The sequence below is a fragment of the Ctenopharyngodon idella genome, chromosome 15 (assembly GCF_019924925.1).
Source record: "Ctenopharyngodon idella isolate HZGC_01 chromosome 15, HZGC01, whole genome shotgun sequence".
NCBI lineage: Eukaryota > Metazoa > Chordata > Actinopteri > Cypriniformes > Xenocyprididae > Ctenopharyngodon > Ctenopharyngodon idella.
This window is the reverse complement of record NC_067234.1, coordinates 37,480,567-37,498,096: the sequence shown is the minus strand read 5'-3', so window position 1 is coordinate 37,498,096 and position 17,530 is coordinate 37,480,567. Positions and strand designations below refer to the sequence as shown.

At 36.9% G+C, this 17,530-nt stretch overlaps 1 protein-coding gene across 5 annotated transcripts in view; it reads right to left on the bottom strand.

Annotated features, from left to right (window-relative positions):
- Nucleotides 1–19: 19 nt before the first annotated feature.
- LOC127495168 (interleukin-1 receptor accessory protein) overlaps nt 20–17,530 on the bottom strand; it is a 32,009-nt gene continuing 14,498 nt past the window's right edge. For 3 of the 5 annotated variants that reach the window (XM_051861806.1, XM_051861807.1, XM_051861808.1), the window contains 9 exons: nt 15,533–15,815; nt 14,336–14,522; nt 11,684–11,849; nt 11,191–11,262; nt 10,974–11,106; nt 8,971–9,119; nt 8,102–8,245; nt 7,848–7,991; nt 20–845 (listed from right to left, as the gene is read on the bottom strand). In XM_051861806.1, coding sequence (XP_051717766.1) covers nt 127–845; nt 7,848–7,991; nt 8,102–8,245; nt 8,971–9,119; nt 10,974–11,106; nt 11,191–11,262; nt 11,684–11,849; nt 14,336–14,522; nt 15,533–15,815 — 1,997 coding nt within the window. In that variant the 3' untranslated portion in view covers nt 20–126. Of the gene's footprint in view, nt 846–3,054; nt 5,670–7,847; nt 7,992–8,101; nt 8,246–8,970; nt 9,120–10,973; nt 11,107–11,190; nt 11,263–11,683; nt 11,850–14,335; nt 14,523–15,532; nt 15,816–17,530 lie in introns of those variants that run through there. The other 2 variants (XM_051861810.1, XM_051861809.1) reach the window with 1 other exon arrangement.

Sequence of the window (17,530 nt, the reverse complement as noted above, 5' to 3'; positions counted from 1 at the left end):
TAAAAAAATCAGTCTCAGGTCAGCCTGAAGTTTGGTTTATTGAATTCATGGTAAATATTTACATATTACCACACATTTCATTCATAATATTCACTAGTTGGTGTGCAGTTTCCAGCAGTGTGCGTGTCAACAGTATGTTGTTTGTAGCTCATTTGTCTGGTTGTTGTTGACTGGTTCACAGGGGCAGAGGTCGTTGCCGGGGTCGTTGCCAGGTTCGGTATTGGAGTTGTGTGTGGTGTGATGTATCGTTCCATTGGCCACAGACTGATGCAGGTGTGTGTTCCACTGAGGAGCGATAACTCCGCCCCAAATTCGACGACTTTCTTGAAAACTCACACAGATGGCGCAGACCCGCCCCTTCTGCTCACAGACACGCCCGTTTCTATCGCAGCCTCGCACACTTACGCCTAGGTGCCTCATTCCGACCCGGCCACCTTTGCTACAGTGTCTGAGCGAGACGGTCTGCGCTTGTGTGTACCGCGTGGCCACGGACGCCAGGTCTGAATGGGAGGAAGTGCTATCAATGAGTCTTTTCCCAAGAGCGAGAGGTCGCACAGGCAGTGCGAGCCGCAGAAGCTTCCAGAAGCGAGAGTTCGTCCGCTCAGAGCGCGCTCCGTGCCAGCGGATAGAGGTGGAGTTGTTGCGCAGTTCTGCGATGTCGCTGCAGGAGGCGCTGAGCGTGCAACGTCTGACGGTGATGATGGGGGCGCGTGACGTGTGATGCAGGTACAAGCACAGACGACATTCCAGCAGACTGACGCTCTTCTCGCACAAACAGTCCGAGCTCAACACCACCAGCAGCCGCCGACACGCCTGCATACACTTGAGAACCGACTCCATCAGGTCTGAGAGAGATAGAAAAAAACACTCCGCTAATAACATCTGAGCATAAGTGCTAACTCTTTTATCCAGCAAAGAGGCATTAAACTGATCAAAAAGTGACATTAAAGACATTTATATAATGTCCATTTTGAAGGTACACTATGTACCCTCTAGTGGTTAAAAACAAAACTGCATGCATTTTGCAGAAGAACATTGTTTTGGTTGTGCTTCGGCTCTGCAAATGAATATGGTTCTCCTACTGGTCATAAAACATTCACAACTAGACTTATATTATGTCTTGTGAAAAGGGGCATAATAAGTCTCTGGTGTCCCAGAATGTGTCTGTGAAGTTTCAGCTCAAAATACCCCACAGATCATTTATTATAGCTTGTCAAATTTGCCCCTATTTGGGTGTGAGCAAAAACACGCCGTTTTTGTATGTGTCCCTTTAAATGCAAATGAGCTGCTGCTCCAGAAGAGGGCGGAGCTTTAACAGCTCACACTTCGGTTGCTCAACAACAACAAAGCTGGAGAATCTCACGCAGCCAAAATGAGGATTGTCAGTAACGGTGTTCAGCCTTACATTGTTCAAACCGGAGTCGACACTGATGGAGAGACTCAGGAAGAAGTTACAACTTTTAGAATGAAACTGGACGTTTCTGAATGGTTAGTGGATAAATTTATGTAGTTGCTGTGGAGTTGATTCAACTCATCCACTAGCATGTGCTGTCATGTTAATCTTTTGTGCAAATCCAGCATTGTATTGACCCTCGTTTGTGAAACAGTCCAGTGTAAAATGACGGCAACAACACTCTACTACAACAACTCTTCCTCTTCTCTAAAGCAGCCCAACATGGCCCCGCCCCCTTTGTTGTGTGTTCCGGGGGGCGGGGTTTATGTAAATTTTAATCTTGAATCAGAATAACTTCCCCTCCCTCTTGCAGCACATCTCTTCTCTTCTCTGATGACGAGGGCGGGACAACCTGTCACTCACATGAGATCCACCAATAGCAAACCACAACCATCCAATCAATTCCCTACGGACAAAATCAAGCCCCGCCCTACATTTGTTCTTGTTCCAGAAGCCGTTTCACGCAGATATAAATAACAATAGGGAAAAGACGAGCACACCTTTAAGCAGAAAAGTTGCTCACAAAAACATGTGAAATATAATCTCACTTTAAATATGTTTTTAGTAAGTTTAAGTCCTGATTTAACTGAACTCCTCCGGGCTGATTATTGCCCCTACACAACGGCGGGAAAAAAGTTAATTCCAATCAAAAAATAAGTAAATAAATAAAAAATAAAAATTAATGGTAAAAGCTTATGCATATGAGCAAGACTTGTCAGAATATTTCTAGATCATCTGAAGTTCAGTTACATTGAATGTCACATTAGCATGAACAATATCAAAGCAATTCTGTCACATACATTTCTGACTATGTGTGATCATATTGCAAAATGGGATTCGGTTTACACCTGATCTTTTACCTAGTTTACTGACACCAGAACAGTGCTCTGAATGATTAATAAATAAATTATTACCAAATCACATTCACAAGAAGTGACAGAATAGAGTTCAACAGGAAGGTTACAGAGGTAAAAATGCCTTGGAAAATCCCCAGAGTGAAAACTTATAAACAACGAAACTGCCTACAATCAGACAAGTTGCTGTTTCAGCTGCACAAGCAATATTGTGGTGAATTTTTGAATGCCTGATTGATAGCAATGGGTTATTTTAGCATTAGAGCATAAAATACATTGATTGATTATATCATTTACTTTATGGAATGAGTAATTCATTGAACTGGCTTTGAATCTAATGATGTAATTCATCCCAGAGCTGATTGTTTGGGTTCAAAGCTCTTAACTGAACTTTCTAAAAACTTCCAAAAAACTTCCAGAATGAAGACTGATGAAAATGTGCTTTCACTGCTGCAATATATTTATACGGTTTTGGTTTTTCCTTCCAGAGAATCAAAACTGTTCTGAGAGACGCCTGGCATCTCCAGACCTCGAGTTGAGAAACACACACAAAAACTGATTCATTGGAGCAAGATGGCATGTGATTGTTAGAGGTTTCCACTTCCTTCATCTACTGATGACTGAAGGGAAAAGCTTACGCAAACATTTCATCATTCATGATCATGAGTGTAAATAATGCACTGATTCAGTATGAAATCATCTGTGTGGACATGAGAAAGGTGATGAAATGAATAAATGAAACCGATGTAGATGCAAAAATACATTTTATTTATCAAAACAGCTTAAAAATGTGATCACAGAACATACAGGACATGACATGGTCATATAAGATGCTGCATGACAACAACCAAAGACTCAAATACAACTGAATGAAAACAGCTTGAAGTTTGTTATGGAACATGAAAGAAGGAAGGAAACCTCTGACATACCATAAATTCATCTGAACTATCTTGAATTGTCCAGCCTGATTGTGCCCCCCTGTGGCTGAGGCTCAGTAACACACCTCACACTTACTGTAGTCACACACCATATTATCAAACAAGCACTCATTCAATCCCAGAATGCACCGCAATGAGAAGTGAACAATCCCAAACCACTAGCGCAGGGGTTCACGAGTTGATGAAAAGCTAATAATTAAGCCATAATAATGTATAATTAAAATAAATAAATACTTTTAAATTAAAAAAAAAAAAAAGATGAAATATTGTATTTGTTTACTTGCATGGCATGTGACCATTAATGGAACTATGAACTAAAGCATTATTAAATTATTGAAATATTTACTTAAAATCTCAGAGGAAATATTTAAGGTCTGACTGACAAATATTTTAAGTTTGCTTAAAATGACTGTTTGTTAACTACAGTAAAACTATTAAAAATAGTTTTCGTTAGCTGAAATAAAGCTGAAAAAAGAAAAGAAAATATGAATATAAATATTACATGAAAAACTTAAATATAAAAAAACCTTATATTTAACAGAATTTAGAAATGGAGTTTAGAATTTAGTGCCTCGGCAAATAACGGAAATAAAATAAGCTGAAGTACTAAAACGTAAATAATATATATATATATATATATATATATCTCCCACAGTAAACCCGATTGTGTTCGTCTGAAAGAAGAAAGTCATATAACCCAGTAAAAATATAAACTAGTAAAAATGACCAAAACTTAAACTAAATAATGGATAAAATAATACTAAATTAATGATGGAAATCCCCAATAAAATAATAATAATAAAAAAAACGTAACTGAAATAAAAATAAAACAAAGATATTCAGAAACATACATAAAAAAACTGATAAAAATGACAAAATTATTTAAAATAAAATTACAATGAAAACTGAAAATATAAAAATAAAAGCTAATTCAAAATATTAATACATACTATAATAGTGTAAAAATAATACTAAATGATGGAAATCCCCAGTAAAAGCATAAAAAACTTAACTGAAATAAAAGTTTTAGTTGAAGTACTAAAATTACTACAACTAAAACTGAAATAAAAATAAAAGAAAGTATACTTTGCTTCCTTTCAATTCCTTACACACACCACTTGAACCTTATTTAAAATATTCATTCATAAAGTTCGAAATGTGAATTACAAGGGCTGTTTACATTAATCTCGCATCATAAAAGCATTCTGAGGTGCAAGTACATTCTCAGACTCAACCGAACGCACGAGCGCTCTTCTTTGTGAGCATTTAAGCATGTGGTTAAAAATTAGCCTAGAGCGCCATCTGCTGTTAAAAACTAAGCTCAGAATCGATTTGCGATGCATTTGGAAAATTCACAGATCGCGATGCATCGATATACTGTCCCAGCCCTAATATATATATATTATATAACAGATAAAATTGACGAAAGCACATAACAAAATTACTTAAACTAAAATTAAAAAGAAAACCGAAAATATAAAAATAAAAGCTAATTCAAAATATGAATACATATTATAATAGTATAAAAATAATACAAAATTAACTAAATTATTAAATACCCTCTCCGGCACACAATATATACATCAACGTCAGAATTTGCTCACTGTATAGACACTTAATATTCAGCAATATTACTGATCTGACTGCAGTGACACAATCAAAAGAGAGCTGAACTGACCTAATGATGACATCACTGTTTTCTCCACAGCTGCTTTATAACTCATTTCATAATTGACAAACTTTATGAACACAGTTATTGAACGGAACTGAATCAACACTGAACAATGACACTTACTTTTAGAGCTTCTTTACAGCAGAATTGAACTCTGTTTGCGTCACCGAATCATTATTTTCTTGTTTTGACACAATAAAGTGATGTATAAATAATATATGGCATCCACTATTCGACTTTCTGTAAAGCTGCTTTAAAATGGAAAAAAAAAAGCGCTTTACAAATTTGACTATATAGGGAATAGAGAGCGATTCCGGACACGACGGACGTCTATAACGCACTTGTAGAATAGCAATCGATTAGTTTCTCCTTTCCAGGATGTGTGTTTTCGGCGTGGTGTGTGTGTTGTGTGATGTCTGGCAGCGGCATGTGTTTGTCTGTGGTCCTCCTCATGGGCAGCTCGAGCTGCAGTTGTTTCCAGAAGCGTGAGGACAGAGGGGCCGATTTCTCGCCCTGCCACCGTATGAGTGTCAGCGCCAGACGGGCCTGACGGAGCTCTTTGACCCAGCTCTTCCACCGGACCGGTTTGAACTGGATCAGAACCACCCTGAGGCTGCCGCCGTGCAGCATGCTGGTCAATCCGGCCTGCAGCTCGAGCAGCGCCTGTGTCCCACGGACAGTGCTGCACGGGCTCACAACAACCGCCAGCCTCCGGCTCTGACCCACAAACCTCAGCGTATCATCTGTTATAGCTACACACAGATACACGTTAATACAGATGCACACACACTCATAAACACACTCTACACAAGTCACATGAACGCTTGATCATACGCATGTATGTCAACGGTTTAACTAACTTGCGCTGCATGACAATATTTGATTGACACTTCATTCTAACATCCACTATACAGGACACGTACCCACTATTATAGATTTTTTTTTTAGATTTTCAGTTTAGTTTCATTTTTAGTTTCATTTTTAGTCAGTTTGTGATGTGCTTTTGTCTGTTTTATTATTATTATTATTTAAATATTACTAAATATTCAGCTTTAGTTTAGTTCCAATTAGTCATTTCAGTGCTTCAACGTAAACTTATTTCAGCTTTATTTAAATTAACAAAAATGTTTTTAATATTGAAATAAAATGAGTTGAAGTATTAAAATGAATCAAAAACTAATAAACTCAAAAAAAAATAATAAAAATGACAAGCACATTCAAATCACTAAAAATCAAACTAAAATTAAAACTGAAATTGAAAGTAAAAAGATAAAAGCAAATTTAAAATATTAATAAATACTATAATAGTTTAAGTAAATAATAATAATTTAAAAAAGTTTGTAGACACACTTTAAGTTGGCTTAAAAAATAAAAAGCCAGAAAGTTTAAGTAGTTTTAAAAGTTTGAAGGTTTAAGTTTTAGATTAGTAGTTTAGATAGATAGATAGATAGATAGATAGAAGCTTAAGTAGTAGTTTAGTAAGTTGGCTTTTTCAAGCCAACTTAATTATTGTTTTGTTTCATTGTTTTAACTCTAATTCAAAAATTAAAGACAAATATATTAAGTTATAAATTACAACTGTACTGTAAAAAAAAACAATAATTGATAGCAGTGCTGTCAAACTACTAATCGCATCTGAAATAAAAGTTTGTTTACATAATATATGTGTGTACTGTGTATAATAATTACGTATATATAAATACACACATATACATGTATTTATTTAAGAAAAAAATGTATATAAAATATTTATATTTATATATAATATAAATTATATATATTGGTTTCTGTGTGTATATTTTTTTTATATATATATATATATATACACACACACATGCAAATATTTCTTAAATATATACATGTATGTGTGTGTATTTAAATATACATAACAGTTAGACATCATACACACATATATTATGTAAACACACACTTTTATTTTGGATGCGATTAATCATTTGACAGGACTAATTGATAGTAATAATAATAATTTTAATTTACACTACAATACAAATTACAATACTAATAATTATGTCTTAAATTCTTTTATTCTGGCGGAATACTGCTGAAATGCAGTTAAACTCCAGTCCACAAAAATGTTGGCAACTATGCAAACATGTAAATAAAGTAATATGTAAATAAAGTAATGAGAATATGTAAATAAAGGAATATGCTGCGCTCCCAAATGCACCTTAAAGGAATAGTTCACACGAAAATGTAAATTATCCCATCATTTATTTATAAGTGTATATGACTTTCTTCTTTCTGCTGAACACAATCGGAGTTATGTTATTTAGTCACGTTCCGGCCGAAGGGTGACCTCTGACCCAACGTATGACATAGGCGTAGCATAAGCTTAGGTGAGAACTGACGAACGTGGAAGCGCAGAGGATAGAGCAAAAAAAAAAGTCTAAAACGAGAAGTTTTAAAGAAAATTGTCAGAGGATTTCGATATAAGAGAAGATATATACGTAATACGTGGGGTCAGAGGTCACCCTTCTGCTGGAACTTGACTCTCTCGTGAACACGCATATGGCCACTGCCTGAAGCCAGTGATTATAGTTTATAACATTATAAATATGGATATTTTTCTTACAAAAACCCATTGCATCTCTTCAGAAGGCCTTTATTAACCCCTCTGGAGCTGTATGGATTACTTTTATGATGGATGGATGCACTTTTTTTGCTTCAAAATCTCGAGCCCCATTCACTCCCATTATAAAGCTTGGAAGAGCCAGGATATATTTAAATATATCTCTGATTGTGTTCGTCTGATAGAAGATAGTCATATACACCTAGGATGGCTTGAGGGTGAGAAAATCATGGGATAATTTTCATTTTTGGGTGAACTATTTCTTTAAACTCACAGCACATGCAGAGATGGTGAATTTACTGTGAACCATTCTGTATGTTTGGTGTCACACAATACTCACTTCCTCCAGGAAGACTGTCCCGGTCGAAGATGCAGACAGAGTAACCAAACTCTGTCTCCAGGACCCTGCGCAGCGTGGACAGCACAAACTCCTCCTCCTCGCTGTTGCGTGCGTACGAGATGTACACGTCATACTGCTTATCATCTGCACAGAGACACAGAGACCGAAGCTCAGTCACAACTAATAGTGAACTTCAGTTTGATCGTAACTGAGCTTGAACGTCAGGGTCAGTGGATGTGTGTTTGTGTTCTCACCTGTGTATCTCTCATCCGAGCCGAACCAGGAGCGATAGAGCAGCAGAAGCTCGAGCCAGAACACGTGATAGACGACGAACATCATCAACATGAGCGCCAGAGTCACACCTAAACCACAGCCCAGCTCTAGAGTGGGGACATACGCTACACATACACACACACACACAAATACACATCAAATACACACTTCACTTGTCAAATTTAGCTACTAATGTTATCTCAACTGGCATGGTGACGACATCACCAATGTCACAGGTTCAAGGGAACACAGTCACTTATAAAAGCATCTGCTAAATGCATAAATGACATCTGCTCAACAAGATATTAACTAAAAAAGTGACTAAACTTTAAGTCTTATCAACATTTGCTTCCAAAACAAACATTATGGGAAAACAGGGTCCAAAATGAACATACAGCAAATGCCAAATGTGAGTGAAAAATGGTTTTGGAGAGTAAATTATTTTTTATTTAATACAATATCTAATGAAAAACCAGCAGACTTTATCTAGTTGGCCTGAAGTTAGTTTGTTTCTCAATAAAACTCCAGGTGGCGACAGATTCACTGCTTTTAAAAGTTAAAATTAACACTTTTATTCGTTATTTCATTATTTCTGAAGGATCATGTGACACTGAAGACTGGAGTAATGATGCTGAAAATTCAGCTTTGATCACAGGAATAAATGACATTTTAACATTGTAACTTTTATCTGTTTTTACTGTATTTTTCATCAAATAAATGCAGCCTTGGTGAGCAGAAGAGACTCTTTCAAAAACTCTGAAAAATCTTACTGATACCAAACTTAAAAATATATTACAATAGAAACTGTTCATTTTGGACTCATTTTGAGTGTGTTAGCGTGTGTAGTTACGTTGGCTCTTGAGAATGGCTCTGCTGGTGTTGAACCCGCGGCTGTTTCTGGCAGAACAGTTGAACTCCTTCTGCAGGTCATCAGCTGAAAAATCCATCACATGCAGGAGTCGTTCTTTCGTCTCATCGCCGAAATATTCCGACAGAAGCCTACACACACACACACACACACACCCCAGTCAATAAAGCACAGAATAATATATATTAATATTTTAAATTAGTTTTTATTTTTATATTTTCTGTTTTAATTTTAATTTGAGTAATTTTGTTGTGTTTTTTTAATGTATGTGCACATCATGAAATATTAGAGATCTTGATTTGGACAGTATACCTTTAATGCTGCCTTCACGTGTTCTCAGAGTTATCGTAAATACAAGTTTTCTAGGTGAAATTTGCACATGAACACCCTCTCGTGTCGAAACTTTAATGCGATGAGCTCATAATCATGACTTCAGAAGTGGGAATTATCAAATTTCCGATAGCACGTGAAGGCAGCATAATACCACGGCCGGTTTATGTCCGATTTAAAGCATCCGCTGTGACGGCCGAGAAACGTGACATGAGCTGATGGCTTAATACGGCTGTGAGCATTTACCAAGTTCAAGGGTTCATAAAAACAGATCGACACAGTAAAAGGTGCACAAATTTTGGACACGCCCCCTACAGCTGATTGAATCAATCTCCTCCCCAATCATGAGTGGACACACCCCCTACAGCTGATTGATTCTCTCTCCTCCCCAATCATGTGTGGACACGCCCCCTACAGCTGATTGATTCTCTCTCCTCCCCAATCATGTGTGGACACGCCCCCTACTGCTGATTGATTCTCTCTCCTCCCCCATCATGAGTGGACACGCCCCCTACTGCTGATTGACTCACTCTCTCTCCTCCCCCATCATGTGTGGACACGCCCCCTACTGCTGATTGATTCTCTCTCCTCCCCCATCATGTGTGGACACGCCCCCTACTGCTGATTGACTCACTCTCTCTCCTCCCCCATCATGAGTGGACACGCCTCCTACAGCTGACTGATTCTCTCTCCTCCCCCATCATGAGTGGACACGCCCCCTACAGCTGATTGACTCTCTCTCCTCCCCCATCATGAGTGGACACGCCCCCTACAGCTGACTGATTCTCTCTCCTCCCCAATCATGTGTGGACACGCCCCCTACAGCTGTTTGATTCTCTCTCCTCCCCCATCATGTGTGGACACACCCCCTACTGCTGATTGATTCTCTCTCCTCCCCCATCATGTGTGGACATGCCCCCTACTGCTGATTGATTCTCTCTCCTCCCCCATCATGTGTGGACACGCCCCCTACTGCTGATTGACTCACTCTCTCTCCTCCCCCATCATGTGTCGACACGCCCCCTACAGCTGATTGACTCTCTCTCCTCCCCCATCATGAGTGGACACGCCCCCTACAGCTGATTGACTCTCTCTCCTCCCCCATCATGAGTGGACACGCCCCCTACTGCTGATTGACTCACTCTCTCTCCTCCCTCATCATGAGTGGACACGCCCCCTACAGCTGATTGACTCTCTCTCCTCCCCCATCATGAGTGGACACACCCCCTACAGCTGACTGATTATCTCTCCTCCCCCATCATGAGTGGACACGCCCCCTACTGCTGATTGACTCACTCTCTCTCCTCCCCCATCATGTGTCGACACGCCCCCTACAGCTGATTGACTCTCTCTCCTCCCCCATCATGTGTGGACACGCCCCCTACAGCTGATTGACTCACTCTCTCTCCTCCCCCATCATGAGTGGACACGCCCCCTACAGCTGATTGACTCACTCTCTCTCCTCCCCCATCATGTGTGGACACGCCCCCTACAGCTGGTTGGCTACAAGTGTGTAGCCATTTTCATTTTTTGAAAGCATTTTCAACAGCGTTTTTCAGAAATTGCTTACTGCACCTTTAAAGTTTTTTTCAGTGAAAGTAACAAAAGGTTTTATGGTTTTAGTTTTAGTTAACTATAATAACTCTGGTCCATACGTGGCCTCAGGTGAGCTGAATCGCGGGTCGGCGAGTTGCTCCACAGTTTTGTTATCGATGGTCCACCAGATCTCCTGCTTTTCTTTGAACAGGTGAGGCAGATGCACCCGACAGGACAGCGTCGCTTTATCTCCTGAAATGACAACACAACACAGACCGTTCACTGATGCATATCCCAGAAAACACGGCAAAACTAGCAAAAGGAGAAGAAGCTCACCCAGAGTCACTGTGTAGATCTGATCACTTGCGGGATTCAGAATGTCGGGAACTTTACTGCCGACATTAGCAACTGCAAAAGAGAAAGTATGTAAAAAAAAAAAAAAAAAAAAACGCAAACTTACACTGTATGGGGTCAGTAAGATTTTTAAATGTTTTTGAAAGAAGACTCTTCTGCTCAGCAAGGCTGCATTTATTTGATCAAAAATACAGTTAAAACAGTAAAATATTATTGTAATTTAAAATGTTGTTTTCTATGTGAATACACTGTAAACTGTAATTTATTCCTGTGATCAAAGCTGAATTTTCAGCATCATTACTCCAATCTCCAGTGTCACTTTATGCCTTACTTATTTTACACATAAAACTTTCTGTGTTTTATATGTATTACACCATGTAAATGAAGTTAAAACTGCTCGCAGGATTCAGAATGACGGCGTATGTAAACCTTGAGACGAGATGAAAGGAGTCAAGAGGAGATGAGAACGTCTTACCAACAGCTGTGATGTTGATTGCGCGTGTGAACTGGAGTGTGCGTCCGTTCATCTGATATGAAACGACACACGTGTAGAGGCCAGCGTATGGGGTATACATCCTGTAGATCACCAGATCGTCTCCTTTCAGCTCTCGGTTTCCTATAAACAACTCAGACCTGCATAACTGCAGAGAGAGGTCAAAGTTCAGATGACAAACATCATTACGTGGCTGTTTGGAATACTTGATTTTGATTGGTCGATAGTGGCATTCTGTGGTCAAATGTCTGTGTCTAAACTGTATATTTGACCAATGTTGATCTAATTTCATGTTTCTCAAATTACTCCACACTCTTTCTTCTCACATAACAAATAAAGAAATGCATAGACATGAAATACTGATTAAGTATTTCAGTTATTTTAGTATTAAATGTTTTTTTTTTTTATTTGGTTGTGCGTTTTTGTCATTTTTATTGGTTTTGCTTTAAATATGTATTTGGTTTTTACTATTTTTTTTATTTTAGCACATGAAGTTAAACTAAAGGAAGATGAGTTTAAGCCTTTTTTATATTAATTCAGTTAATGTTTATTTTATGTCAAGTAATGATTTTAGTTAAATACAGTATAATTCGCTTCACATTATGTTTCTGATCATCCTTTAGATCAGTGTTTCCCTATCTGGGGTTTGAGTTCATACAAAGCTAATAAATAATAATAAAAACATGTTAATTCAAATTAAAATAATTTAAAATAATTACTTAAATGATTAGTGTTGGAATCCCTAACTAAAACTTTTTTTTTTTTAAATGATTGTTAAATGAAATAAAATTTAGCAAAATAAAACTTATTTTATTTCAGTTAGTTACAAAGGCATCATTTCTAACTTTCATTTAGTTTAAGTACTAAAATTACTACTAATAAAAAAAACTAAACAGACAATAAAAACAATAAAAACTACATAGATACACAAAATTATTATAAAAAAAAAATTAATACTACTAAATTATTAATAATACTAAAATAACACTGCGGTTGACAAAAAAGTTTGGGAATCTCTGATATAGATGATTATTTAGTGATAATAATCACTTTAGGCCTTATTCATTTATTTTTACACAAAAAAACTGGATTAAATTTTCTAAAGGTGCTGCAACTGTTATTGCCACAAGCAACAGCTTTCTGTTTTATATGTATTGCACCATGAAAATGCAGTTAAAACACTGGGCCATTTGATTGACATGACCTTTAACTAGCTGCGCAAGAAATATAGATTCCTAGTTTGTATTTGCTCACGTCTGCAGTGTTATTTTTATTTGCTGCATTTTCGAGGTCAATGGTTTAATCTCCACAGGTGCTCATGAAAGCCCTTGTTTAACTAGTAGACTCTTCAAGATATTTTCTTTCCTCTGCTTGATGCATTTGACTGGATATCAAAGTTTAAACGCTCCTAAAAACATGATAATGTCACCAATATTATTGGTACATTTTCCTAGAAGAAAAAGACCAAAGTTCTTTTCGAGGTAAGCTGGTTTACTCAACTACCATGATGAGAAAGCACTCAGCAGAATATTAACAACAGTAACATGCAAAAACTTAATGTTTTTAGGGAAAATTTAAATATTCTACTCTTACTAAATGTACCATTGTTGTTCTGTTGTATTATACTGAACTGACTGACAGCTTCAGTGATTATAAAAAGAGCGCTCTTTACTTGCTTTGTGTGTAAGGAAGAAACGTTTTTGTTTTTCATGAGACTTTGTGACTTTACACATACTTTTTTCCATACATTAGGGAGTGGAAATGGCTAATAAACCAATAAGTGGTCCTCTGCCGCCATCTACTGGTTATACTGTTTTGTTTTTTTTGTTTTTTTAAATAAAAGTGTTTTATATAAGATGAATAATATATTAAATATAATATAATATTTCTGCCACAATACCATGGTTACAGTTAGCATTGCTACATTAAATCAATGGTGAATGTTGGTGATTTGTGGATTGAAAAGCCTTCTCTAACTTGTTCATTGATGGCACAATGTTTCTCCTGGTTTCCACGTCAGTGCAGTTTGATCTGATATCTGTGGTTTGTAACAGAGAATTCTGCGCTGAATTTGAATGCTTCTCACTATATCTTGTGAGGAGGATTATATCTATATTGCTTGATTGAGACCGGCCCGTTAACTTGTTCTGAGCTGCACTGTCTATAATATTCAAACGACTAGTGCGGTTTCGTTTCACTTTCGTTTCGTTTGCCGTTTGATGTTTCTTATATGCAACAGAAACGGCAGCTCTTATCAGTTGGCCAACGTGCGACCTTTGACAAAAGTTTGTCGCACCAGCAGGAAAAAAAGTTTCGCAGTCTGGAGCCCTGATATTGATAATACATCTTCGTTTATATGCACATATCTTTTCTTGCATTGTTACGACTCTTTGACAGATTGCCCGTGCTGATTTGCATTTCCATAGTTCTGCTTACACACAACCTCTAAACTGAATAATGCTGATTGTTTGCAAGCGCCTCTTGCGTTCACGTCTTCTCAGGTCATTAATCGCGGGACTCTGGAGCTTAAGAAATTAATTTCCTTCATAATGGTTGGATGAGCTTTCAGTATCATTTTTAATAATGATGTTCTCAGATGTTTGTCCACACACACACACACACACACAGACTCACATGGTACCAGGTGACGGAGTATGTGCTGTTGGGAAGCGTGAGGGTTTTCAGGTCAGGACACTCAAGGGTTCGGTCGCTCTGCATCGGTATAGTCAGGTTCAGGTGAGGTCGAGTTCCGGGGTCACACTCTTTGTCCCGCTGAATGACCTCCAGCTCCACACCGATCTTCACACACGAGGAAATGTTGCTGCCACACACACACAAAACTAGATGAAATGACATGCAGGATTTGGTTCCATGTTTATATTTAGATCCAAACAATATTACATTACATATCACTACATTATATTATATCCTAACATGATGAAATAACCTGCATGATTTGGTTCCGTGTTTATATTTAAATCCAAAGATATTATATTATATTATATTATATTATATTATATTATATTATATTATATTATATTATAACATGATGAAATAACCTGCATGATTTGGTTCCGTGTTCATATTTAAATCCAAACATATTATATTATATTATATTATATTATATTATATTATATTATATTATATTTATTACATTATATTATATTATATCATAACATGATGAAATCACCTGCATGATTTGGTTCCGTGTTTATATTTAAATCCAAACATATTATATTATATTATATTATATTATATTATATTATATTATAACATGATGAAATCACCTGCATGATGGTTCCGTGTTTATATTTAAATCCAAACATATTATATTATATTATATTATATTATATTATATTATATTATATTATATTCTAACATGATGAAATCATCTGCATGATTTGGTTCCGTGTTTATATTTAAATCCAAACATTATAATATAATATAATATAATATAATATAATATAATATATCCTAACCCTAACATGATGAAAAACAACATTTATGTAACAAACAATATAATTATATTATTTTGACATACACTGTATGGTATTTGAATTGTGATATGATAAACAATTCAGATATATCACTGCTGCTTTTGAAGGTTAAAAGTACAAAATGCCATTGAACAATTTGAAGGATATATTAAGGGTAGGAGGAACTAGTTATCAAGATGTACAACCAACCAAATCAGCATGAACATCACTCACAAACAATTTAACTTCCATAATGTGATTATGATGTGACCAAACCAGACTAATTCAACTTCTTTAAGACCAGTTGATCAATCACTCAGATTTGAAACTTCGCACATCTCTAGCGTGTGTTTACCGGAGCATGCAGATGTACAGTCCAGCGTCCTGCGCCGTGGCCGGTTGTATCCACAGATACTCTCGATCTTTGTGCAGTGTGTGTAGTTTGAGGTTGATGGGCTGCTCGAGCTCGTGCGTGCGTGTGTGTCGGTACCACAGCAGAGACAGACTGCTGTTCTGAGTCTGATTGTAGCTGTAGAGCGTGGGATGAGAGAAGAGAGGACAGTAGAGCCACGCCACCTCGCCGTCATACACCTGCACCGCGCCCTCGCTCCACACGCCCCAGTCCAGGCACTGCACGTCTGAAAACACACAAACGCCACGTTACATAGAGAGTAAACAAGTAATCTTACACGTGTCTCAGAAAAGATCTCAACAATGTCTCAGAATATGAACATCTGCTGCACATCCATTTTATAGCTCTATACTCTCACTGCGTGACAACTGTTGACTCGGTTTTGTCTATTTTATTCTTCCAACGGAATTTTAGGAGAAACATATGAGACGAATTTGATGCACTACCAGTCAAAAGTTTGAAATAATTAAGAATTTTTAAAAGAAGTCTCTTCTGCTCACCAAAAATGCATTTATTTGATCAAAAATACAGTTAAAACAGTGAAATATTATTACAATTTAAAATATCTGTTTTCTATGTGAATATATAGTAAAATGTAATTTATTCCTGTGATCAAATCTGAATTTTCAGCATCATTACTCCAGTCTTCAGTGTCACATGATCCTTCAGAAATCATTCTAATATGATGATTTGTGCTCAAGAAACATTTCTGATTATTATCAATGTTGAAAACAGTTGTGCTGCTTCATATATCTGTGGAAACTGATACACTACCGTTCAAAAGTTTGGGGTAAGTAAAAAATAATAATAAATTAATACTTTTTACACATTAAATTGATCCAAAGTGACAGTAAAGAAAGTTACAAAAGATTCTATTTCAAATAAATGCTGTTCTTTTGAACTTTCTATTCATCAAAGAATTAAAAAAAAAAAAAAGAGTGTATCATGGTTTTCAAAAAATATATTTTTTCAACATTGATAAGAATAAGAATCATTATTAATAATTGAGCACTAATAATAATTGACCATATGCACGGTTACATACAGCTTGGGCACTTCCGGTGAACTGTTAGCTGTTCATTCTGTACTCGCTGTACATCGACACAAAACCATCAAGGGTTTCCTTTTTAATGTTGTATTTTTTATTTTAAAGTGGACCTATTATGCCCCTTTCACAAGATTCATTTATTATAGCTTGTCAAATTTGCCTCTATTTATGTGTGAGCAAAAACACGCCGTTTTTGTGTGTGTCCCTTTAAATGCAAATGAGCTGCTGCTCCAGAAGAGGGCGGAGCTTTAACAGCTCGCGCTTCGGTTGCTCAACAACAACAAAGCTGGAGAATCTCACGCAGCCAAAATGAGGATTGTCAGTAACGGTGTTCAGCCTTACATTGTTCAAACCGGAGTCGACACTGATGGAGAGACTCAGGAAGAAGTTACAACTTTTAGAATGAAACTGGACGTTTCTGAATGGTTAGTGGATAAATTTATGTAGTTGCTGTGGAGTTGATTCAACTCATCCACTAGCATGTGTCGTCATGTTAATCTTTTGTGCAAATCCAGCGTTGAATTGACCCTCGTTTGTGAAGCAGTCCGGCGTAAAATGACGGCAACAACACTCTACTACAACAACTCTTCCTCTTCTCTAAAGCAGCCCAACATGGCCTCACCCCCTTTGTTGCGTGTTCATGTGACACTGAAGACTGGAGTAATGATGCTGAAAATTCAGCTTTGATCACAGGAATAAATTACAGTTTACTATATATTCACATAGAAAACAGTTATTTTAAATTGTAAAAATATTTCACAATTTTTACTGTACTTTTGATCAAATAAATGCACCCTTGGTAAGCAAAAGAGACTTCTTTTAAAAAACATATTTAAAAATAGGTACAAAAAACCTTTGACCGGTAATGTACTTCAATGAAACATAACTAATAA